Here is a 25000-nt window from a genome sequence, read left to right on the forward strand (position 1 = left end):
ATAGGAACAAAAAAAATTTAGTGTCTATAATTTTTTTTTTTCCATCTAGATTTAATTTTTAACATGTATTTTAATTTTTTTTATATATAATATTGGACATTTTAAGCTTGCATAAAATGATATACCTTCACAAATTAGGATTTAAATCTTAAAAATTCATTAGATTTTGACGTTTGAGTTAGATGATATCATTTTCCAGCAATTGCTTAAAATTCATTAAATCTTACTCATTCTAGTTAAAATTGTTACATGTCAGAATTTCTGCAGCTTTTCAGAGGTTGATTAGGCGCTTAAAAGATGCATTCTGGGACCTAAATAGCCTTAAACAAACCAGAAGTCCAGAAGTGTAGAGCTACTTAAGCAGTAATGCATTTACAGAAAAGATGATAAAAAGCTTCGAACGGAGAATTATAGCAGTATAGGAAGTTACCAAAAAACACCCTGTATAGGGAAATGCCCGAAATGGGCATACAAAGACAGGCCACCAACATAAAAAAAACAGTTAAGACATTATTCAAACTTCTTAAGCTCTGGAACCAGTTTTGCTAAAAAATTGTTCAACAAAATTATATCTCCAAAACTCAAAATTCTATAATCTGTTTTCTCGTATATCAAAACCATGAAATTACTACACAGACCAGATCAGTCAGGTGATCATGTTTCGCATCCAACGATCCTCAATGCTTTAAAGATCCTCAGCACCATTGATTTCCTGAGGAAGGAGGGAAGCTATTGTAAATACACTCAAAGAGTAATCTATCAATAAGTTAACTATCGGTGCCAAGTGCTAACCTTGTCGGCAATTACTGCACCATCTGGAATTTCCAGCTTTGCTCCAGACTTAGCACTGATGGTCACTTTTCCCTGTTGTAGTATAATCAGGTTTAGCTTAAGTACAGAATAATGTAAGGGAAGTCGAAAATATCAGCAAAATTGCGTTCACGCATCACATGATGGTTATTTATGATGTAAAAATTAAACACTTAGTTCATATATAGATGAGATTATGAGAATGAACATTGTGTTTTGATTTTGGAAAGCAGAAAAACTATCAGAAAAGAGCAGCTGATCTGAATTATGAACATCGATGCTGAAAGCCTGAAACTGAAAGAAAACCTGACATTTGCTTAGAAAAGTATTTGTGTCATTACTCAAATATCACCAAAAACATGGCCTCAAAAAAAAAAAAAAAAAAAGAAAGAAAGAAAGAGAAAAAAAAAATACTGCATATTGGTTAAGTGACGTATTTTGCAAGTGGAAATTGCAATCAATCAGGCAACATCCAAATTGCACATCAGCTCAACTGGATTGGACACACAGGATTGTTCATAATCATCTCATGCCCCATATATAGCATTCGTAAACACAAGGCACAATTACCAGAACTCAAGACACCAATTTAATATGTAGTGAGAGAACAACTTTGAGACTTTCCCTTCTTGCTCTCTTTCTAAAATCTCATAACAAAAATCTAGGGATGGGGTTTCGGATATACTATCAAAAGAGCCAAAAAAAAAAAAAAAAAGAAAAAAGAAAGAATCTTAGTACCTTGAGAGCAATTCCAGCGCCAAACCAAACATCTCCTACCACCTTCAAGCTATCTAGCTCAATGATACTGGGGATCGACTTAAACCGGCTTAAGAAGTTGCTGACCTGCTCACAAGAACATTTAATAATAGCTAAGAACCTAACACCATAAATAATCAAAGAACTTCACGAAAGAGAGACAAAACCTTTTTGAACTCAGGGCCCAACTCAATAGTGGGGTTAGCGGGGTTGTTTCTAGCTGGGTTTCTTATCACAAAGCCATCAACAACAGTGTACAGATCCGACTGCAGTAAACCAAATACTGTTAATAAAATGTCATCTATAAAAATACAAAACAGAAACACTTCTAGTTGTAGTCAAATACCTGGACAAGGAGCAAATCTGAAGTTGCCTTCACTGGAAGGAATCGTGAACGAGGCACATTCATACCAATAGCATTATCAAAGAACTGTTACACAAAAAAGAAGAGTTAATATTAAGATCACCATTCTAGTACTGACACTTTTAAATTGGATAATTAATTGAAAATAAGTACCTTAATTGCAGCACCAGCAGCTGTTTCCAATTGAAGAACCTTAACTCCATCAACTTCCTGTAAACAAGATCAAATTAGCCGAAGGCTCCATGATATGTTTAATAACTTCTGTAACCTCAAAATTAGTGGAATACCTTGGGGTTTGGAATAATTTCCATCTTAAGTGCATCAGCTTCTACAAGCCTTTTGACTGCATGCAAATTAACCCACCTGAAAATCAAATTACACCATGAGGTAACTCCGCTATTCATCAATGGTTTGAACTCTTTGTAAACAATATAACTTACAGGTTGTTGGTGTTGAAAATTTTGAACTTCTCAATCGACTTGAATTCGTTGACCTGATTTGAAGAAGAACAATCACATGTGATTAATTCAACTCATCAACATTGTATAAAGAGCTTTTTCATCGGATACCAAAACAAGTAACATATGACATGTAAAGGAGGACATTACGGGCAAAAGAAATATAGTTTTCTTATGGTAAATACGTGTAATAAAAGAAAAGAAGAATGAACAGAACTCACATGTTCATCAGGAACCTGTGCAATTTCTAGAAGCTGCATCACAAGATAGACAAATTTCCTTTATCAGCACCATGTTAAATAGCACAAGACCAGCGCAATGGTAAAACAACACGTTTCATTGGCTTAGACAAGAACGTGATATTGGGTACACCAAATACCAATAAGCTTCTCTTGGTTAAAATAGATGCACAAGTTAACATGTGGTTAAGCACTACACTTACATTCAATTGATGGGAGCTTTTTACTGATTCTAAATTAAGCAAACGTGGTCTATTTCCAACATCAGGATTCAATTTCAAAGTTCAAAAGTTAAATTACTCTTTCATAAAATTTAATAATGGTGCCCCCAGATTCCCTTGAGAAATTAACATCAATATCATAATAGTAGTAGAGTACAAGTCATCAGATATGCCAACAAATTACATACAAAGGGCCTAATCTTTGGACATATGTAATACTCTGATTCAGTTTGAAGTATGTTAGACTTAGACTTAGGCATAAGCAATCAGATTGGATTCAATTAGACATGCTGGAATTTGCACTCTAAAATCCAAGTCCAAAATATTGTGGATAAATATTTATTCTTTCCACCTTATAAATCTCCAGTACAGGATAGAAAAATTACAAAGTTGAGCTACAATTTAAAAATCATGATAGCCATGAATGCTTCATAACACATACCTGGACCTTTCCTTCATAGGAAATAAGAGTACCACCTTTAACATCAGCCAAAGTTTTGGGGGTAACCTACATGAAGATAGAAAAATAAGACATATGGAAGCAGGAAATGGCATAAGCAACTTCCAAAGATTAGGCTGCTTACCTCCATACAGTATTCGTTCTTATTTTGGACCAAGTGATTTAAGATCTCTGTGTAGTGCATTAAGGAGGACAATTGTGTGGAATACAATGATGAAACTATGTTGCAATATATAATGTGAATTAAGTCTAAAAGAAAGTAATTACTGAATTAATCACATCTTAATCCGCATAACATATACGAAAGAGTCTATTGGAAGCCTTTGTTAAAATAAATAAATTAATTAATTAATTAATTAAAGCCAGAAGTAGGATACTCAAATCCACAATAGCCCCCAGATTGTCAGAGTTGGCAACAAAGATATACTCCTTTCCCTGTTTGATCAAGTGAAAATCATGATACAGATAAGTCATAGTATCAAGTATGTCGTAAAAAAAAATCGTTATCATTACTCCACTGAGTCAAAGAGGTATACAACTGCTCAAGTGACATGGCAGGTTAAGTTTACCTGTGACAAAAACAGGTCAAGTTTCCCACTGTTCATTAAGGATGGGAACACATCACCATGACCAGGAGGATACCTTCATAAGCACAAGATGATCAAAAGAAGTACATATATATTCCATCAGTTCAAAATTTATACCAAATACAGAACATATAAGAGATGAGATATATGCATCTACATTCAACAAACACAACATGCAAATATTTGAGGCCAATGTCAGTGTAGAATAATACCACCCATCCTTGCCGGTTTGACCTTTGCATGGCAATGGCGAGAAATCTTCAACAACCAGACGAGGGTATTGACTCTGAATTGTAAGTAAAATCCAGTGAGTAAAGATATGATGAAAAGAAACACATCACCACACTGTGGTACCTAAAGCAAGAGACATTAACTCGGCTAGAGTAACAAACCTGATTAAATGTGTGAATCTCAACATTTGAATTGGTGTATTTTTCAACAATCTGTATGCAATTAGTTTAAAGTCGTGAAAAGACGCTCCACAGGATAAAAGACTAACAGCACAGAACACTAAAAAAAGGGTACTGTACCTTAAGTGTATCATCATGTGTGTTGAATGAGTTCATCAGAACTAAAGGCACTTTGGATCCATACTTGCTGTTAAGGCTCTGTGTATCATCCAAAAGAGGGTAAGAGGCCAACAAGAATCATAATATACAGAAATATCAAAGAAAAGAGAATGCAGTACCTCAATTTGCTTAACTATAAGGTCAAGGAAGGTCAGGCCATTACGGACTTCAATGACAGACCTGTACCGCATAAAAGAAAACAAACTTTAGTATTCAAAGTTATGCTCACACATTAAGAAGCTCGAGACCACATTTACTGGCCGAGACAGAATTATATACTAGCAGTACCAGCAAATGTATCCTCCTACAAATTCTGAAATACAAACATTTACTAAGAAAAAGAGGTGGTTTGATAAACTGAAGAAAACATCATCAATAAATAAGATTGGATCCAAATGATAGTAAATTTGAAAATCAATCTTCCAGCCACACAAGATCTAATATTGTAAATTTGACGCTTGCTATGGATCTTGTAATCAAGAACATTTTTGCGTAGTTGGTCCGTTTTTCCTTAAAACAGACCTCCTTTACTACTATATTAGTGAAAACAAATGTGCTATCAGTCTTAAAGTTAGCTTTAGATCGGGTCAGATAATATAGATTGTTAATGCATCATGATCACATTTCACAACAGAAGTTGATTGGCTGTTACAATATGTAAAAATATAATCAATTATGGATCAACTTACTAGCTTATTTGAATATCATACTTCTCTAATATTGAATACGTACAAGATATCGATACTTTTCCATCACATTAAACTTAGATCATGTATTCTTTGCTTATCACACATAACAGCACACATGAAATCTACAAACAAAACCACTTCAATCATACGATCCAACCAACGAAGTAAATGCATCAGATCTTAAAATTATATGTAGTAAATCATAATCAACGATCAAAACACAAAATGTAACTAAATTGTAGCAAAATCAAAATTTCATGATCTACGTTAAAACAACATACTTAGGACCAGTACAACCCATGGTTGTTCCGAGACCGCCATTGAGCTTCAACACCACAAGTTTGTCCAAAAGCTCCTTAGTTTTAGCCTCATCTACATTTCATCCAAAAATTTTAAAAAAATAAAAAAATTAATCAACAAATAAATAAAATTCAGATCACATTTCATTGAATGATTGACATTAAAACTTCTAAAACAAGAGAATTTCAATCAAATTGTATTCACCTTCAGGTGGCGGTGATACGGTGTCGTATGGAACAACAATGTCATCAGTAGGAGTCTTGATTTTGCTCCAATCAACATGCTGAGCTTCTCCACTACAAAATTCTCCAAATACATGCACAAATTCACACTATCAAATCTTACGAAAACGAAATCAACCAAATCCAGATGATAATTCACTAATTCACGAAATTATTTTCATATTTTTGAAAAAAAATTGCGTACCTTAGGTAACGAGCTACAAGGCTGATGAATCCAGATTTCTCATTCTCACTGCAATCATAAATCATAATCATCACAAAAACATCAAGATCTTAGATCCAAATCACATAAAATCGAAGCGAAATTTAATCAAATTCTGCGGAAATGAAGAAATCGAAGAGAGTGAAACCTGATTTGGTTGAGACCAGAGACAGCAGAACGAAGGTTCTCGAGTTTCTGAGCTTCAACAGAGCTGAGAGTTGCAGCGGACGCCATTAATGGAGGTGACGAAGCTTCGATAAACAGAAAGAGGAGAGAGAAAGAGAGAAGGAAGAGTGAGAAAAGAGTGGAGAGTGGTGATGAGGTGGGAGAGGAGGAAGGCTTTAAAATGAAATTAAGGATCCGACAAATACGGTTTTTTTGTCCGAACCTGATTTTTGTGCGCAAAACTATGTATTTTTCAGATATTTATTTTTCATTTTTTAATTTAATTTTTTTGAATGAAAAGGGAAAATATGGTAGATATCTAGAAGAAAAGAGAATATACAGGCGAATATAATTCCGGTGTGCGAGTTTATTTTGGGGAGAAAATAATTGGCGCCTACTCTCTTCGTATTGTTCAAGTGTTTTATTGTGATGTGCACGTAATTTCAGATAAAAGAGTAACGTAATACGGAATAATTATGTATGGTTACAAACTTACGACTTGATATTCAGATATCATCACCTTAAACAAATAAATCTAGTTCAGTTTGATTTAATTTAATAATTTGACTAAATGTTGCGCATTTTAATACTAATTTATAAAGAAAAACATTATCAAAATAAATTTTGTTAGATTCGTGTCATCATAGACTTTTTAAATACGGAAATTTGTTCAAAAAACCTTTTTAAAAAAATTTGGCTGAGAGAAACCAGTTAAATATTTTTTTTTTGTTCAACACAACCAAGTCTCACTTTCTGATGTTGACTGATGATTTTCCAGCGTTGACCACTTGTTTTCCCACGTGTGCATGCCACATGATTACTAATTTCCTAATGACACCCCTCCCCCCCCCCCTTTTTCCTAAATCAACTCTATTTTCCTTTCAATTAAACACACTCTCTCTCTCCTTCTCTCTATTCTCTTTTTGAACAAGCATCAAGGCCATAATTGTTCTCTGCCATGGCCGCAACATCTTCAATGAGGAATTGAAGCTGCATTGAATTTACACCAACCCAAAGCAGTAAGTTTTATTTTAAATATTGATTCTATAATTTGTTTCGTTAAACAAAGCATTCAAAGTTTTCTCTTTTGCTCTGCCATGGCTAAGGACAAATCAAAGCATCTATCAAGTCCTCTTTGCAACAGGAAAGCCACACTCATACCTCATAACACCTCCTCGACCCATAATTGTTGCATGAGTGAGAAACTTTAAAAAGGGGAAAACCCCTAATTTCTAATCAAGTATCGAAAAACTTAAAGATGGACAAATAATTAAACACTTACCTCTGGTCGAAACTTGTTGGGAAATCCTTCTATTGCTTCGAATTAACAAAAGTCCAACAATGGCGTGAGAACACGCAACAGAGAAAGAGGAGAAATAGGATAGAGAGAGAGAGAGAGAGAGAGAGAGAGAGAGAGAGAGAGAGAGAGTAGGAGATAGAGTGTTTAATAGAAAGTTTAATTGGAGAGAAAAGAGAGTTGATTTAGGAAAATGGGGTGTAATTAGAAAATTAGAAGTCACGTGACACACATATGTAGGAAACAGGTGGCAACGCCGGAAAAACACCAGTCAACGTCGGAAAAAGGGACTACTTGGTTGTCTCGAACAAATTTTTTTTTTTTTTTGAAAACTGGTTTCTCCTAGCCAAAAAAAATTTAAAAGGTTTTTTTTTTAACTAAAAGGTTTTTCTAAACAAAATTTCCTTTTAAATATGTAATTTTTATAAAAAAATTTTAAAACGTAATTAATGATATTTAACAATAAGGGTCTGTTCACATTTACTGAGTTGATTGGAGCTGAACTAAACTGGATTGAATAGAGTTGAAATGAATATTTTATGAGAGAAGGAAATTAAGAGCTGAACTGAACAGAACTAAACTGATTGGAGCTGAACTTAACTGAAATTAAGCTGAAGTGAACAGGCCTTAAGTAAAGATAATAAAAAATTCTAATCTGATCTAAATTTATTAAGGAATAAGTAATAAGTATCTGAAATAAGTTGAAGAGAACAACTTTTTACAATGTTGGATGATTGGATCTACATAGCATATGCTACCCCCGGAATTTTGAGATAAAAAATATAAAACTGCATATTTCTAAATGCCAAGCTTTGCTTTCGTTGTAATTTGTAAAAGGGGAATTTGTGAAACTTTGTGTTGTGCAGCCATCAGGAGTTCGAATCCCAACTTCTTTTTTTCATTGAGTTTTTTCTTTTTAAGTATTTTAACCCCTTGATCTTTGTTCCAAATCAAATTTCCCCCCTACACTTTATTTATTTATTTTACTATGTACAAGATACAAAAAAAAAAAACATAATATGATTAAAAAGTAATTTTAATTTCTCCATTCCTCTTAATAATAAAGATTGTTTTTTCGAATTTACAAATTATTTACAAAGTATGGAGTATTTTATTAACCATAATGATAATTTAAATATGAATTGGAGTACAAAATACTAGTATTAATTAAAATAAAACAAAAATAATTTGACACTTCATGCTATTATATAGTTTTTTTAATTGTAATTGTTTTGATATGTATAATATATCTTAGTATTTTTTAATTTTTGGAAAAATTAACAGAATTAATCCTAACTTTGCTCGATTCGCTCAAAATAATCCCAATTTTTAAGTATTTTTTTAACAATCCGAACTTTAATACTACCTCCGGTCCACTTTACTCGCAACTATTTCCTTTTTGGGATGGTCCAAATTACTCGCAACTTTCCCATTTCTTTCCTTTTTTAGTAAACTTTTTAATGTGAAATTACCATTGTACCCTTATTTTTTTAATAAATCAACTTAGTTATATTACTAACCTTATCTGATTAATAAGAAGACTGATTAATTAAATTAATCATTCCCACCAAAATTATACCCCAACCCTTCAAATTCATCAACTCCCCAACTGCCCCAATTGAATGCTCCTCATTCAATTCATCTGATGAATTGGTTGGAGTTCATTTATTCTGGAGAATTCTCCAGAATAAATCCCTCCCACCTAAACCTTAGTTCTTACTTTCTCTCTCTTCTCTCGCCGAATCGATTCCTCTCTCACTCTCTCTCTCTCCGTAATCCTTGGTTGGTTTTCTCTGAATTCCTCTTTCAATGGGTTCCTCTACTGACAAAAACCTAGATCTAACTTGCCATGAAACCCTTGAAACTAGTGCTACCAGCCGCCGATCTGGTAGCGTCACCTACAAACCCCGCCGTGGAACGGGTGTCCTGAAACCCATTCGTCGCGCTTCTGTCATTGCGAGGAGGCGGATTCGTGGTGCGAAACTCGCTGACTATGACAGCGACGAGGAGCCGCCTAAGCTGGTGTTCTCTGAGGCCGTGGCCCGTGATGAACCATTGTCTGTGGTGGTTCCTGCTGGTGAGGGTTCCGTGGTTGCTGGTGGTTTCTGCTGGGGGTTCTGGGTCTCAAGTGACTGAGGTGGAGGTTTCAGCCACCGGATCTGCTACAGGGGAGTCGAACCCAGTAGATCTGGAGGTTTCTGAGGTGGCTGAGCCACCGGAGTCCCAAGAGCGTGACGACGGCCCTTCCTATGGCGCAAAACGCATCAAATCTGATCCTCCAGATGGCATGTTGATAGGCCGTCGTCGAGCCTACCAAGGATAATAATTCCTATCTTGGTCTCACTAACAATAGTAAGGGTAAGAAAGGGTCGAACCCAAGAGAGGCGTTGAATCAACCACCGAGTACTACCGTTTAAATAAGCTAAACGAATTCTAAATTGGGTTGGTTTTTAGTAACTTCTTCTAACACAATTCAACTAAGCTAAGAGGAGGTTAACAATATTAAGAGGAATCTAGGGCTTGGGTTATACCACTCAACTTCATCACAAATCACAATTAGCATGCAACAATCAAGGTAAATTAATGGGATAAATTAGGGGAAGTCATCTAAAGCACCCAACTACTCTCTCAAGCTAGAGGGATTACTTGAATCATGAATACGACCTACTCTCGTGGTTACATAGCATAAAACAAGTGTTAAAGCATAATCACGATGACATAAACATTCCCTTGACCGGTAATCCCTATTCTCATGGCATTTCGGGTCAATCAAGCATAAGGGAGCTAACTCAAGTTCATCTCTCGATCCTTCGTTGAGAAAGCTTGGATAAATAGTTCTAGCAATGGCCATATACAAGAACTAAGCAATTAAACCACTTAAGCTCAACTAATTAACATCTCACAACAACCAAATTAGCACATGCAACAAGTAATTAGTGACTACATTGAGGGTTTTGCCCAAACCCTAGAATTTAGACTACTCACAATCCATGGGGGTTAAAGCAATTAAAGATTTCAAGCAATTCATGAACAAATTCAAACTAAGGATTAAGCTAATTAACAGTCCAAAACATGCAAGAACTAGCAAATAATTAACAACAAAGTAAATAGAAGTAGAAAAGATGAGTAAGAAATGGTTACTATGAAGCTTCAAGGTGAGCAACAATGGTGGATTTTGTCTTCTACAATGATTGAATTTGAATAATTCCAAGCTAATAATTGAGAACTAACTAATGATTTGAGAATTTAATGTTCTAAGACTACAAACTAAGAGAAAAGCTCTGAAAAACTGCCTCTTTCGTACAAATGAGCTCTAAAGGGGTATTTATATGACCCCCAAATAAAAAGGACGGAGAAAACAAGGAAGGAGTTCGACTGCAGGTCTGCACGGACGTGCCAGATTTGGCACGGACGTGCAAGGCTAAGCACGGCCGTGCCAAGTTTGGCACGGACGTGCAGAGGGGGCAGAATTGAGGCAGAACGTACTGCTAAGAATCGAGCAGTTCCGCACGGACGTGCAGATACTGGCACGGACGTGCAGCTACAATTGCACGGACGTGCTTAATTTGGCACGTCCATGCAGGCCTTGGCAGAATGTTCTGAGTTTCTGGAGCACTTCTGCACGGACGTGCAAAGTCTGGCACGGTCGTGCACCTCCTGCACGGACGTGCCAGATTAAGCACGGTCGTGCAGGCCTTGGCAGATTGCCGAAGCTTTCTGGAATCTCCTGCACGGACGTGCAAGGTCTGGCACAGCCGTGCAGGGTCTTCTAAACCCCTTTTTTTCATCTTTTCTTCTATAATGCTCCTTTCCTTGGCTTCTTTCATCCATCATCTTGCTTCTAACCTCGGCTTTGTATCCATGGGCTCCATTTGGTCGTTCTTTTGAACCTAGAATCTCAACAAAAACACCAACAACCCGTGAAGCATAGGATACACAAGAATTTCATAATAATAGAGTAAAAATGAACCAAAACGCAATTTATATCAAGTAAACTAGGTTCAAAACACCCTAAAATCGTATCAAATAGCAAGTTATCAAATCCCCCCAAGCTAAGCTTTTGCTCGTCCTCGAGCAAAACAAAAATGTCAAACCAAAGGAGGAAAACAAATTGCTAATCATCAATCCAAGGAGAGGCAACAAGGGGGAATCATACATAAACAAATCCGCATGGTGACAACCATCATTACTTTTAGCACAAGTGAGAAGCAATTTAAACCTCTAAGTCGCCTTAGAGGACGAGTTTTTATCTCGTGAGGGTTTCCAATGAGTTTGCCCCACAACTCACGCAGTCCACAGCACATCGCCAAAAATCGCACAAGTTCAATTTTTCGCCCAAGTCAACTCATCGGGATATGAGACACAAGCAAGACAAGTGAACGACTTTCAAGAATTACCGATCATACAAATGTACACATGAGTTGGGGGTAGAGAGGAAAACTAAAGAAGGTTGCACTAGGATACTTCCTTTGGCCTTTTACTAGTTCATTAGAGCACACCTAGATATTCCAAAGTTGTAATGAGCCCTCTTTCGGTTATAAAATCTCAAAATGCTAGTCCACCTCCCAAAATGCACACCCAAGGCCCCTTAATTACACTCTAACTCGGGAATTTCACAAGAAACAATAAGCAACAAATTCGACAATGTGTGGGAGGCATCCACAAGTTGACCTCTAAAGAAAAGAAAATCAAAATTTTGAGAATTTTTGGGGGAGTTTTTTTTTTTTTTTTTTTTGTTCTCCCTTCTTTTCTATTTATTTTTTTTATTATTATTTTTTTTTTCATTTTTTTTTTACATTATTGCCCTCGCCTCTTTTAACTGTGAGCGACTCTTTCTTTATTCGAAACGTGTGGCTTATTATGCCACTTATTACACATAATACAAGTATAACCAATTCCCTAATAGAGTTTCATTTCGGGGAGGAAGTGAGGCACATTAAGGGCACAAGGGACCGCAATTTGACTCAAACATATCCTACTTTGGGCAAATTTAACAATATCCTATGCTAGATGTGCAATTGAGCATTCATCGACTTTCATTTCATATACACTAATGCAACCAGGATTAATAGACCTCTAAATGACCCCAACTCATGCATGCACCCTTCTAAAAGAACTTTTACTCATCACTCAAGAGTCAAGCAAGCAAAACATATTAGCGTCGTCATTTGAGTTTCATCCTTGGGCAATCTTTTCATTTTTCAATATTTTTTCGTTTTTCGAATTTTTTTTTTTTTTTTTTTTTTTTTTTTTTTTGAGTAAGAAATGAAAAATTACAGCATTGGGCTAGCTAAACTAAGCATTAAAAAAAAACTATACAACTAAATGAAAAGATAAGAGAGGTATTCACAAGATAAGAATTTTGGATTTAGGGTATTGGATTTCAAAGGGAGCAAATTTGGATTTAAAGGATTTGGATGTTAGGGAAGAAGAGAATGGGAAAAACCAACATGCAAACTCAATCATGGAAACACGAAAACACAACACGAACCAATGACACATGAGAGAACACTCCACTCCCCCCCAAGCTATCATAAACATTGTCCCCAATGTTAAAGCAATGCAAGCACAAAGAGAAGGGGAGGAAGAAACTAACTCATTGGTTCGGGCCCCCTTGGGAGCTTGAGCCCCCTGGGTAGAAATGCCGGTACATAGTGCGGAAATCGCCCAACTCCGATCTGAGACCTTCGAAACTTGTTCTCATGTTGTCAAAAGAAGTCCTCATATCTTCGTTTGATCTCCTTAAGGTCTCGAATTCGGTGGTCATGCGGGCAAAATTCGCATTCATGTTGGCTACCTGCTGCTCAAAAGAGATGTATGGGTTATTTTCACCCACACCTTGATCTTGGTAACCCTCTTGGTCCCCTTGTTGGAACTCGTGTTGTTGATGAAATTGCTGTTGCTGAAATTGTTGATGATGTTGCTGCTGTTGTTGTTGTTGTTGATGGAATTGTTCCTCACCGCCTTGGGGTTGGTCATCTTCTCCACCCGGAATCAACTCAAAATCCGGCTCAAAGACCCAATTCTCGGGGTTGTAAATAACCGTGGCTTCCGGATTTGGCAAAGTTGCATAGGGGCGCCTACTTACCATCCACGTGTAGGTCCTACCCTCTTCATCTTCCTCCAACCAATGCATAGCCTTGAGGGAGCGGATGTCAAGTGTCGTTGGCCCGGGAATGATTTCCAAATCTGCAAAATTAAGATCGAGAAAAGCAGCAATAATAGTGATCATCCCCCCAATTGTTATCACTCCACTCCCCGAGGATACATCATCTAGGTGGTCTACAAGCCAAGCCCCTAAGTTCAACCTCTCGTCACCCTCACTCAAGTGCCAAAGAAAAAGCAACTCACGGTTAGAAACTACACCCGAACTATCTCCCCTAGCAAAAATAGTATTAGCTATTAGGCGCTGGGATAGTCTAAAAGCGGGGTGTACTATGGCCGTGGCCTTGTCGGTCCTAGGATCTCTAGTAAATAGGCCGGTGATTTTTCTCCAAAAAGATCCCGAGTTATGCTTTCGGGAAGGCTTATCCTTAGGTCCGAATTTGCCATCCGTTGGCCACCCAAATGCTTGGTTCACTTGTTCTATGGTCATCTTGTGATGGGTGTTCATCAATTGGAAGGTCAGGTAACGGGGGTTGTTGCGGTTATCTCGGTGGACATATAGTGAGGAGAGGAATTCTAAGGTAAGCCGTTTATAGGTGTTAGCATGCATTTCTAACCAATTTGGGACACCGGTTTGAAAAAAAAGTTGCCTCACATCATTCTCTACGCCTAAGGCTTCGGCTACCTCATGGTTGTAAAATTTCGTTGGCCGAATTCTTCTCCTACTAATTCTTAGGTAGCTGTCCATGAAATCCGAATTATTAAAGACAATACCTAGGGTGTCCACTTGTGGTGGTTCGACGGTTGATGGTGGTGGAGGGTTTCTAAGCCTAGCGGATGAGGTGTTTCTTGGTTGGTTTCTTCTTGCCATGATCAAAAAAAAGTTTTAGAACACTTAAAGCAAGAACAACACCTAATGAACAAGTATTTGAACACACAAGGCTCTAAGTCTTCCACCTAACCAACACACAACAAGAACAAGCCCGAAAATTGAAATTTACCAACAATGATCTTATCAATTCAAACAATCAAACATCAAAATTGTCAATGTGCACAATTTACTAACAACAAATCAACAATCCAACACCAAAAGCATCCATACTCACACAAACCTATCACCAACCAAAATTTCAATGCTCTCAATTCACGCAATTTTTTTTTTTTTTTTTTTTTTTTTTTTTTTTTATACTACTAAACTATCAACAATCACAATTACTTAACAAAATGTCAACAATTTCAACTATTACTACTCATAAAATCGACCAACAAGCATTTAAACTACAAAGGAAGAACTTGAGATTAGAAAGATTATACCAAGAATATCGTGGGTGTAGAACCCGCAAATGAACCTTTCTAGTACTCCTTGTTGTTTATTGATGGTCCTTGTTCACCCAATTTGCTTAAAGAATCAAAATTCAAGAAACCCCCAAATCAATTTTGAAAGTTAGGGTTTGAGAAAATTTTGGTACTTTGGGGTTTTGATGGTGAAAAGGGGTAGTAATTTGTGAAGAAGGTTGAAAGAGGAGTGAAAATTGTAGATTAGAGTTGGGATTTAAGTGAAAAATGGAGTTTGAAGGAATAGTATGAAGTATGGAGTATGGAGGATGAAGGAGAATTTGAGTATGAAAGAGGAGTGAGAATTGTGAGTATGGGGGGGGGGGGGTCTTTGCTATTATAATTTTTTTATTTTATTGTTATTTTTTTTTTTTTTTTTATTTTTTTAATAAGAAACCGTCATAATGCTGTGCAGGCTGGATCTGCACGGACGTGCAGATTTTGGCACGGACGTGCAGATTCCTGGCAGAATGGCAATCTGTTCTGTCTTCGAGCGCACGGACGTGCAGTAGTTGGCACGGACGTGCGAACCTTCAGATTTCACTAGTCAGGTTCTGCCTTCGTCTGCACGGACGTGCGATGTTCTGCACGGACGTGCAGACCTGATGGTGCACGATTTCTTCTTCTTTCCCTTTTTTTTTTTTTTTTTTTATAGAAACCTACAAAAAAAAATATATATATATAAGTAAAAAAAAAAAAAGGATAAAAATAATAATAAAACAAATGAAATAATAATAATTGAGGGGGAGTGAGGAATTCGGGTTGCCTCCCGGTAGCGCTTCTTTAACGTCACTAGCTTGACGACATTGCGGGATCAAATGTTAGTGAGGAATATCGAACTCATCAAGGTGAACAACTTTTGCCTCTTCATTCAAAAAAACATCAAAGTACGCTTTTAGCCTTTGGCCATTTACTTTGAACGGTTCACCATTCTCTTTGGCAATTTCGATTGCACCATATGGGAACACCTTCTTGACGGTAAAAGGTCCACTCCATCTTGATTTTAGCTTACCCGGAAACAACTTCAACCGGGAATTGAATAGTAGGACCTTGTCACCTTCCTTGAACTCTCTTTTGTTGATATGCTTGTCATGCCAAGCCTTGGTCTTTTCCTTGTAGATCCGTGCATTCTCATATGCATCCAATCTTAGCTCTTCCAAGGCATGGAGGTCAAGTAACCTCTTTTCACCGGCACTTTGAAGGTCAAAGTTCAACATTTTAATAGCCCAATGAGCACGATGCTCAAGTTCTACCGGTAAATGGCATGGTTTCCCATATACTAGCTTATAAGGGGTGGTGCCAATGGGAGTCTTGAATGCGGTGCGGTAGGCCCATAGAGCATCATCTAGCTTCGTAGACCAATCCTTTCTAGACCTATCCACCGTCTTCTCTAAGATAGCCTTTATCTCCCGGTTTGAAATTTCGGCTTGACCACTTGTTTGAGGGTGGTAAGCCAATGACACCTTGTGCCTCACACCGTACTTCTGAAGAAGAGCTTGGAAGGACCGCTTTGCAAAATGCGAACCTCCATCACTAATGACGGCACGTGGCACCCCAAACCTCGGAAAGATGACCTTCTTGAAGAGTTTGACCACCACCTTAGCATCATTAGTAGGAGATGCAACCGCTTCTACCCACTTTGACACGTAATCGACGGCCACAAGAATGAATTTATTCCCAAAAGAGGTTGGGAAAGGCCCCATAAAATCTATGCCCCATACATCAAAAATCTCCAACTCAAGAATGTTGTTCAATGGCATTTCACTTCTTCTTGAAATATTGCCGGTTCTTTGACACCGGTCACAAGCTTTCACTACACCCCACACATCTTTGAACATGGAAGGCCAATAGAAACCACATTGTAAGATCTTTGCCAAAGTTTTGTTAGCACTCATATGTCCTCCACAAGGTGATGAGTGACACATTGTGATAACACTTTCAATTTCATCATCCGGGACACACCTTCTAAAAAGGCCATCAACACCTTGTTTAAAGAGCAAGGGGTCGTCCCAAAAGTATTGGCGAATATCATGAAGAAACTTCCTTTTTTGTTGATAGGTGAGGTCAGGAGGAAGAATAGAGCAAGACAAGTAGTTTGCAATGTCCGCAAACCATGGTGCCGGTACTTGAAGGATAGCAAATAGTCGATCATCCGGAAATGAATCATCAATTGGCAAGTTATCAAGATCACCTACAAAGATAGGCAACCGTGAAAGATGATCGGCCACAACATTTTCGGCACCCTTCTTGTCTCTAATCTCAATATCATAATCTTGCAAGAGCAAGACCCACCGTATCAATCTTGGCTTAGGTTCCTTCTTAGACAAGAGGTACTTCAAGGCCGCATGGTCGGTGAAAACTATGACCTTAGAGCCCAACAAGTAGGACCTAAACTTCTCAATTGCATGAACAATGGCTAGAAACTCCTTTTCCGTGGTTGTGTAATTCCTTTGTGCCTCATCCAATGTTTTGCTAGTATAATAGATAGCATGGAGATTCTTGTCCTTCCTTTGTCCAAGAACAGACCCAACGGCGAAATCCGAAGCATCACACATAAGCTCGAAAGGAAGTTCCCAATTAGGGGGTTGAATTATAGGAGCCGAAATCAAGGCTTCCTTCAACCTATCAAATGCTAGCTGACAATCATTAGTAAACACAAAAGGGGCATCTTTTACCAACAATTGAGTGAGCGGCTTTGCGATTTTTGAAAAATCCTTTATGAACCGGCGGTAAAAACCCGCATGTCCAAGAAAGCTCCTTATCCCCTTCACATTGTTAGGGGGCGGGAGGCGCTCAATTACTTCAATCTTGGCACGATCTACCTCAATGCCCCTACTAGAAATCACATGACCAAGAACAATTCCCTCCTCTACCATGAAATGACATTTCTCCCAATTCAAAACTAAGTTCACCTCTTGACATCTTTTTAACACTTTAATCAAGTTTGAAAGACAAGTGTCAAAAGATGAACCAAAAACAGAAAAGTCATCCATAAATACCTCAATTGATGATTCAAGCATGTCGGAAAAAATAGACATCATACACCTTTGAAATGTGGAAGGTGCATTACAAAGCCCAAACGGCATTCTTCGATATGCGAAGGTGCCAAAAGGACATGTGAATGTAGTCTTTTCTTGGTCCTCGGGGTGGATTGGAATTTGAAAGAATCCCGAGTATCCATCCAAGAAGCAATAATGACTATGTGATGCTAGTCTTTCCAATATTTGATCAATGAAGGGGAGTGGGAAGTGGTCTTTCCGGGTGGATTTATTCAATTTTCGATAATCAATGCACATCCTCCACCCGGTGATCGACCTCGTAGAAATGGTCTCACCCTTATCATTTTTGATGATGGTCATGCCTCCCTTTTTAGGCACAACTTGAACCGGGCTAACCCACTTACTATCGGAGATAGGATAGATTATGCCCGCCTCAAGAAGTTTTAAAACTTCCTTTTTTACCACTTCCTTCATATTGGGATTGAGCCTTCTTTGGTGCTCAATCGAGGAAGCATGATCATCATCAAGTAGAATTTTATGCATGCATATGGTGGGACTTATCCCCTTAATGTCATCAATTTTGTACCCAATGACATCTCTATACTTCCTTAAAACAACTAGGAGTTTCTCAAGAGAGGTGTCATCGAGCTTAGCATTGACAATAACGGGATAATTCTCACTATCATCAAGAAAAGCATATTTAAGTAGAGGGGGAAGGGGTTTAAGTTCAACCTTAGGAGGAGGCGTAGTCCACTCCTCTTTTGCCTCCACGTTAAGCACTTCAAATTTTATCATCTCGTGGGCCAAAGGTTGGTTGAGCAAGAGATCATACCCCTTTGCTTCTTCACCCTCCTCAACAAAGCTTCCCGTTAGGGTAGCTTGTAAAGGATCTCTTTCATACAATCTTTCTCGGAACTCTTCTAAGTCCCTCTCCAATGTGTCAATTCTATGAACTTCATCAATCAATGGCTTTTTTAAAGTTTGTGAGAATGAAAATGAAATTTTCTCATCTCCCACATTTAAAGTCAATCTTCCTTCCTTCATATCAATCACCACTCCCGCGGTGTTCAAAAATGGTCTCCCCAAAATGAGGGGTACTCTTGAATCTTCTTCCATCTCCATTACTACAAAATCACACGGCACAAATACTCTTCCAACTTGAACTGGCACATCTTCAAGAATCCCCAAAGGTAGCCTAACCGTGCGGTCGGCTAGTTGTAAGGACATTCTTGTTGGTTTCAAGTCTCCAACTTTCAAGGTCTTTGCAATAGAATAGGGCATCAAGCTCACACTTGCCCCAAGATCACATAAAGCATCCATAGCTTCCAAATCTCCAATCTTCACCGGTATTGCATAGCTACCGGGGTCACCAAGCTTTTGGGGAAGCTTGTTTTGGATGATTGCACTCACCTCCTTAGGAAGGGAGATGGTTGCACTCTCTTCAAGCCTACTCTTGTTGGATAGAAGATCCTTCAAAAATTTTGCATAGGTAGGCATTTGTGACATAGCATGAAGAAAGGGGATGTTCACTTGAAGTCCTCTCATGACTTCAAGAAATTTTGAAAACTTCTCATTCAACTTCTTCTCTACAATTCTATGAGGAAACGGAATGGGGGGCTTATATACTCTCATAGGGGGCTTTTCTATTCTTTCTTCATCTCCCTCGTCTTTCTTTGTGGCTCCCTCATCACTCTTTTGCTCTTTTCTCTCAACTTCAACTACTTCATTTTCAAAATCATCCTCACTTCTCACCACAACTCCCTCATCTCTCTTTTGTGTCTCCTCCTCACTCATAACCGGGCCCTCATAACCCCTTCCCGATCTCAAAGTGATAGCCTTATCTTGCTCCTTTGGGTTCACTACCGTTGAGCTTGGAAAGTGACCACTAGGATTGGAGGATGAACTTCCAACTTGTTGTGCAATTTGAGCCAATTGGCCCTCCATTATCTTATTATGTGCTTGGAGTTGTTGGATGTTTGCATTCATCTCCGCATTGTTCCTTATTTGTTGAGTCATGAAAGTTTCAAGAACGGACTCAAGGCTAGTCTTTTGAGGAGGTGGAGGAGGAGGAGCGGGTTGGTTATATTGTGATCTTTGGTGGTTTTGATCCCTTTGGTTGGGATGGCGGTATGGAGCTTGTTGGTTTTGTGATTGAGGTTGGTTGTAGTGGTTTTGAGGTTGGGTTTGATTTTGGTTGTAGTTATTTTGTGGGGGGCCTTGGTTGTATTGCTTCCATCCCGTGTTATGTTGGGGCTTCCAACTTTGATTGTGGGATTGGGAGTATTGTTCATTCCTTTGCCCAATTGTCGCCGCTTGCTCTTGATTCGTTGAGTTGCAATAAGAGGACAAGTGATCATTTCCTCCACAAGTCTCACAAGACATGACTTGCGAGGAAGAGCTTGAGGGTGTGAGGGTGGCTTGATCTAGCTTGTGAGCTAGCATATCAAACTTTGATGCAATAAGATCTATTGCACTAAGATCATGAATTCCGCCCTTCTTTGTTTGAGGTTGCCTTCTATCACCTCCATATGCATAATGCTTGGCCACTTCTTCAATCATCTTGTATGCATCGTCCACCGATAGCTTTTTGAGGCTACCACCGGCCCCGGAATCAAGGTTGGCCCTTGAAATAGGAGTAAGACCGTCATAGAAGCTTTGTACAATGATCCATGATGTAAAATCATGGTGGGGGCATTTCCTTGTGTAATCTTTGAAACGCTCCCAAGCTTCACTCAATGTTTCATCAATGTCTTGATTGAAATTGGTGATCTTTCTTCTTAGTTCGGCGGTCTTTTCCGGAGGACAATACTTTCCAAGAAAGGCTCTAGTGACTTCGTCCCATGTACTCAATGATCCCTCTTCAACCGTTCTCAACCAATGTTTTGCTTTATCACGGAGGGAGAATTGAAACATGTGCATACGGATGAACTCTTCCGAAATGTTGTTTTGCTTGATAGTTGTACACAACTCAAGAAAGTTGTCCAAATGAGAAAAAGGACACTCATGAGGACTACCTCCGAATTGATCGCTTTGAATCATACGGATGAGTTGAGGTGAAAGTTCAAAGTTGTTTGCATTTGTGGTGGGAAGACGTATGCCACTCCGAAGTTGGAATGCGTTGGGGTGGTCATAGTCTCTTAACAATGGTTGAGGAGGATTCTCTCCCATGTTATCTTCTTCGTTAGTTCCAAAAACCTCTTCCGGATCGGAATCCGAATATACAATGGAAAACTCGGGTGTGCCTTGCAAGAGTCTCCTCACGTTTCTCAAAGTCCTATTTAGCTCTGGATCAACGGGAATAAGCGGTGATTGCTTACTCTTTCGTGTCATGCAAAGTCAAACAAAGCTAAGAAAAACGTTAGCAATGACTATCGCAATTTAAACACACATAAACAAAAATTAAGGTAAGAAAACTACTATACATATACACACATCTAGTCTCATTCAACAATAATACATTCAATGTGACTTTGCCTCCCCGGCAACGGCGCCAAAACTTGATAGGCCGTCGTCGAGCCTACCAAGGATAATAATTCCTATCTTGGTCTCACTAACAATAGTAAGGGTAAGAAAGGGTCGAACCCAAGAGAGGCGTTGAATCAACCACCGAGTACTACCGTTTAAATAAGCTAAACGAATTCTAAATTGGGTTGGTTTTTAGTAACTTCTTCTAACACAATTCAACTAAGCTAAGAGGAGGTTAACAATATTAAGAGGAATCTAGGGCTTGGGTTATACCACTCAACTTCATCACAAATCACAATTAGCATGCAACAATCAAGGTAAATTAATGGGATAAATTAGGGGAAGTCATCTAAAGCACCCAACTACTCTCTCAAGCTAGAGGGATTACTTGAATCATGAATACGACCTACTCTCGTGGTTACATAGCATAAAACAAGTGTTAAAGCATAATCACGATGACATAAACATTCCCTTGACCGGTAATCCCTATTCTCATGGCATTTCGGGTCAATCAAGCATAAGGGAGCTAACTCAAGTTCATCTCTCGATCCTTCGTTGAGAAAGCTTGGATAAATAGTTCTAGCAATGGCCATATACAAGAACTAAGCAATTAAACCACTTAAGCTCAACTAATTAACATCTCACAACAACCAAATTAGCACATGCAACAAGTAATTAGTGACTACATTGAGGGTTTTGCCCAAACCCTAGAATTTAGACTACTCACAATCCATGGGGGTTAAAGCAATTAAAGATTTCAAGCAATTCATGAACAAATTCAAACTAAGGATTAAGCTAATTAACAGTCCAAAACATGCAAGAACTAGCAAATAATTAAAAACAAAGTAAAGAGAAGTAGAAAAGATGAGTAAGAAATGGTTACTATGAAGCTTCAAGGTGAGCAACAATGGTGGATTTTGTCTTCTACAATGATTGAATTTGAATAATTCCAAGCTAATAATTGAGAACTAACTAATGATTTGAGAATTTAATGTTCTAAGACTACAAACTAAGAGAAAAGCTCTGAAAAACTGCCTCCTTCGTACAAATGAGCTCTAAAGGGGTATTTATATGACCCCCAAATAAAAAGGACGGAGAAAACAAGGAAGGAGTTCGACTGCAGGTCTGCACGGACGTGCCAGATTTGGCACGGACGTGCAAGGCTAAGCACGGTCGTGCCAAGTTTGGCACGGACGTGCAGAGGGGGCAGAATTGAGGCAGAACGTACTGCTAAGAATCGAGCAGTTCCGCACGGACGTGCAGATACTGGCACGGACGTGCAGCTACAATTGCACGGACATGCTTAATTTGGCACGTCCATGCAGGCCTTGGCAGAATGTTCTGAGTTTCTGGAGCACTTCTGCACGGACGTGCAAAGTCTGGCACGGTCGTGCACCTCCTACACGGACGTGCCAGATTAAGCACGGCCGTGCAGGCCTTGGCAGATTGCTGAAGCTTTTTGGAATCTCCTGCACGGACGTGCAAGGTCTGGCACAGCCGTGCAGGGTCTTCTAAACCCCTTTTTTTCATCTTTTCTTCTATAATGCTCCTTTCCTTGGCTTCTTTCATCCATCATCTTGCTTCTAACCTCGGCTTTGTATCCATGGGCTCCATTTGGTCGTTCTTTTGAACCTAGAATCTCAACAAAAACACCAACAACCCGTGAAGCATAGGATACACAAGAATTGCATAATAATAGAGTAAAAATGAACCAAAACGCAATTTATATCAAGTAAACTAGGTTCAAAACACCCTAAAATTGTATCAAATAGCAAGTTATCACATGTCGAGGGAGGAAGTGATTGACGCCTATTTGCATATCTACTACCCTCAGTTCAACCCCTCTCGTAATTGAATGCGCAGCGTATACTCTATAAACCCTAATTTAGTGTTTTCTGATTCTCTGTGTTGTGCTGTTGATGTGCAATTCTAGATAATCACTTTTATTTGATGATTGTTGTTGATGATTGTGTGATTGTGTGAGTTGTTAATTACGGATAATCACTGTGATTTGATTGACATGATTAGTTGATGCTTGAATGTTGGCGTAATTGTCTAGTAATTGTGTTAGCAGCTCTGTTTTGGGATGATGGTGGTTGATAGATGGTTGTATGTGGTTGTTAAAAGACTGGTGTTTTGGGGCAAGTTTGCTGTTTGGACCCATTTGATTTATGTTATGGGATGTTGTTTGGTAGCACTAGATTTGATGTGTTTTGCAGTTGTTGGATTAGTTCATTAGTTGATGCATGAATTCACAGTTGTGTGGTTGTTTTTGGTTGTTGAGAATGAGTCCCCTGTTGTGACCCTTGTCTTGTGCCTTTCATGCATTGAGTCCCTTTTTTGATAATGCACACCCCTTTTGGTTTTCCATATGATGATGGGACTCATCTGATAGCTACTTGGGTGGTTTGGATGCTCCATAAACATTGTCAAAAAGGTTTGTGTTGAGGTACCAACACTCACTAAAGCTTTGACTGAAATCATAACCCTTCTTATGGAAATAATAGGCTCTAAAAATGAAACAAAAATAGAGTGAAACATGTAACTTTTTGTTAATCAAAATATTTGTACTTGACTAATTACATGACTGCCTAAAAAATAAAAAAGTTGTATCCACCAAAAGTACACATAACCTACACATAATCTAACACAAAAAGTTGTTTGAATAAGAAAAGGTTATATGTGGCAGTCAATTATGAGTCCCTTAATAGTTGGCTTCCTAAACTAAGACACAGTCATCAGTCTGCATCTACTTCCATGTGGCCTTCATCATCTCCTGTAATTGTGACTGTGTCTAAAAAATGAACAACTTGACCTATTAGCTCCCTGTCTACTTGAAGTAGTTGAGGTAGTAGCCCTTGGCTGTCCTCTTCTTCATGTGTGGGGGAGTGAAGTTATTACCCCCTTGCTTTTCCAGAATCTTAATAAGGCAGGATTGAAGTGTGATCCATGTGTACTTATTTAGTGTAGGATCAAATTCTTGAAATGCTCTTGCCACTTCCTTGATTAAGTCATCTAGATTCCTTGGAAAAGATTGATATTGTAATGATTGAATGACACTAAACAACCCTAAATCTAAAACATTTGTTTCTGGTGACTGAGCTGGTTGGAATATGAATTGAATGTTGAAATCATGTGCATGAAAAGTTACTTGAAATTCTTCATCCTTTGGTACCTGAGGAGGCCTGGCATTATCCCATTGGATGATTATGTCCTTTGGTAACTGCTCTGGCCGTTTTGCATAGATTGTTGGGATAACATGTGTTAGCAGCATTTCCCTTATGCATTCTTTTGTGACACTTTGAATTGCCTTTGTCTCTAGAGTCCCTGCATCTCTATTCTTGCTTTTCTTTTTGACCCTTTCATATTTTACAAAAGGAAAAAGACCATACTTTCCATCATGTATCATGTTGTTTTCAGCATCAAACAATGGTTTACCTATCATTCCCATAACATTGCTTTGATTTTGAACCTCTTTGATTGTTGAGCCCTGTATGGATCATCTTCTGTTAAAAGTAGGTAGAAGGTTCTTGTTTCTGGATTGATGTAGAACCATTTTTCATCTAATCTAAATGTATCCATTGCTGCATATCAGTAAAAGTTGGGTCCCCAATTGCTGGAACAGGATTAATTAGACTTAAAACCCATTTAAGTCTAGCCACTTTGTGCTTCTCTGTCAATGCTGGATGATTTGTGCTTGTGTGTGTTCTCAGCCTGCCTTGCTGCCTTAGCCTATG

General features: G+C 38.4%; 2 protein-coding genes across 2 annotated transcripts; both read right to left on the reverse strand.

Moving 5' to 3' along the window:
• Positions 1–384: 384 nt before the first annotated feature.
• LOC110708270 (UTP--glucose-1-phosphate uridylyltransferase-like) lies at positions 385–6282 on the reverse strand. The gene is made up of 21 exons (XM_021886362.1): positions 6046–6282; positions 5880–5927; positions 5658–5749; positions 5435–5525; positions 4584–4644; positions 4426–4503; positions 4288–4338; positions 4108–4181; positions 3878–3950; positions 3686–3743; positions 3433–3479; positions 3291–3356; positions 2610–2642; positions 2371–2423; positions 2218–2293; positions 2084–2140; positions 1913–1996; positions 1734–1832; positions 1549–1653; positions 793–864; positions 385–712 (listed from the first exon to the last, which is right to left on the reverse strand). The coding sequence occupies exons 1-21, from the start codon at positions 6129–6131 to the stop codon at positions 686–688; spliced, it is 1431 nt and encodes a 476-aa protein (XP_021742054.1). The 5' UTR covers positions 6132–6282; the 3' UTR covers positions 385–685.
• Positions 6283–24093: 17811 nt separating this feature from the next.
• On the reverse strand, positions 24094–24714 carry LOC110708806. The gene has a single exon (XM_021887032.1). The coding sequence runs from the start codon at positions 24712–24714 to the stop codon at positions 24094–24096; it is 621 nt and encodes a 206-aa protein (XP_021742724.1).
• Positions 24715–25000: the final 286 nt, after the last annotated feature.

Source organism: Chenopodium quinoa, unplaced genomic scaffold (genome assembly GCF_001683475.1).
Source record: "Chenopodium quinoa cultivar QQ74 unplaced genomic scaffold, ASM168347v1, whole genome shotgun sequence".
Taxonomy (NCBI): domain Eukaryota; kingdom Viridiplantae; phylum Streptophyta; class Magnoliopsida; order Caryophyllales; family Amaranthaceae; genus Chenopodium; species Chenopodium quinoa.

Bases quoted from the DNA above. Each gene is read 5' to 3' on its own strand.
- LOC110708270 (XM_021886362.1), bottom strand. From the start codon at position 6,131: ATGGCGTCCGCTGCAACTCTCAGCTCTGTTGAAGCTCAGAAACTCGAG. The intron at 3,480-3,685 runs GTATCCTACTTC...TGCACTACACAG, and splicing joins GGGGGCTATTGTGGATTTGA to AGATCTTAAATCACTTGGTC. The intron at 2,424-2,609 runs GTGAGTTCTGTT...TCTTCAAATCAG, and splicing joins CACAGGTTCCTGATGAACAT to GTCAACGAATTCAAGTCGAT.
- LOC110708806 (XM_021887032.1), bottom strand. From the start codon at position 24,714: ATGGGAATGATAGGTAAACCATTGTTTGATGCTGAAAACAACATGATA.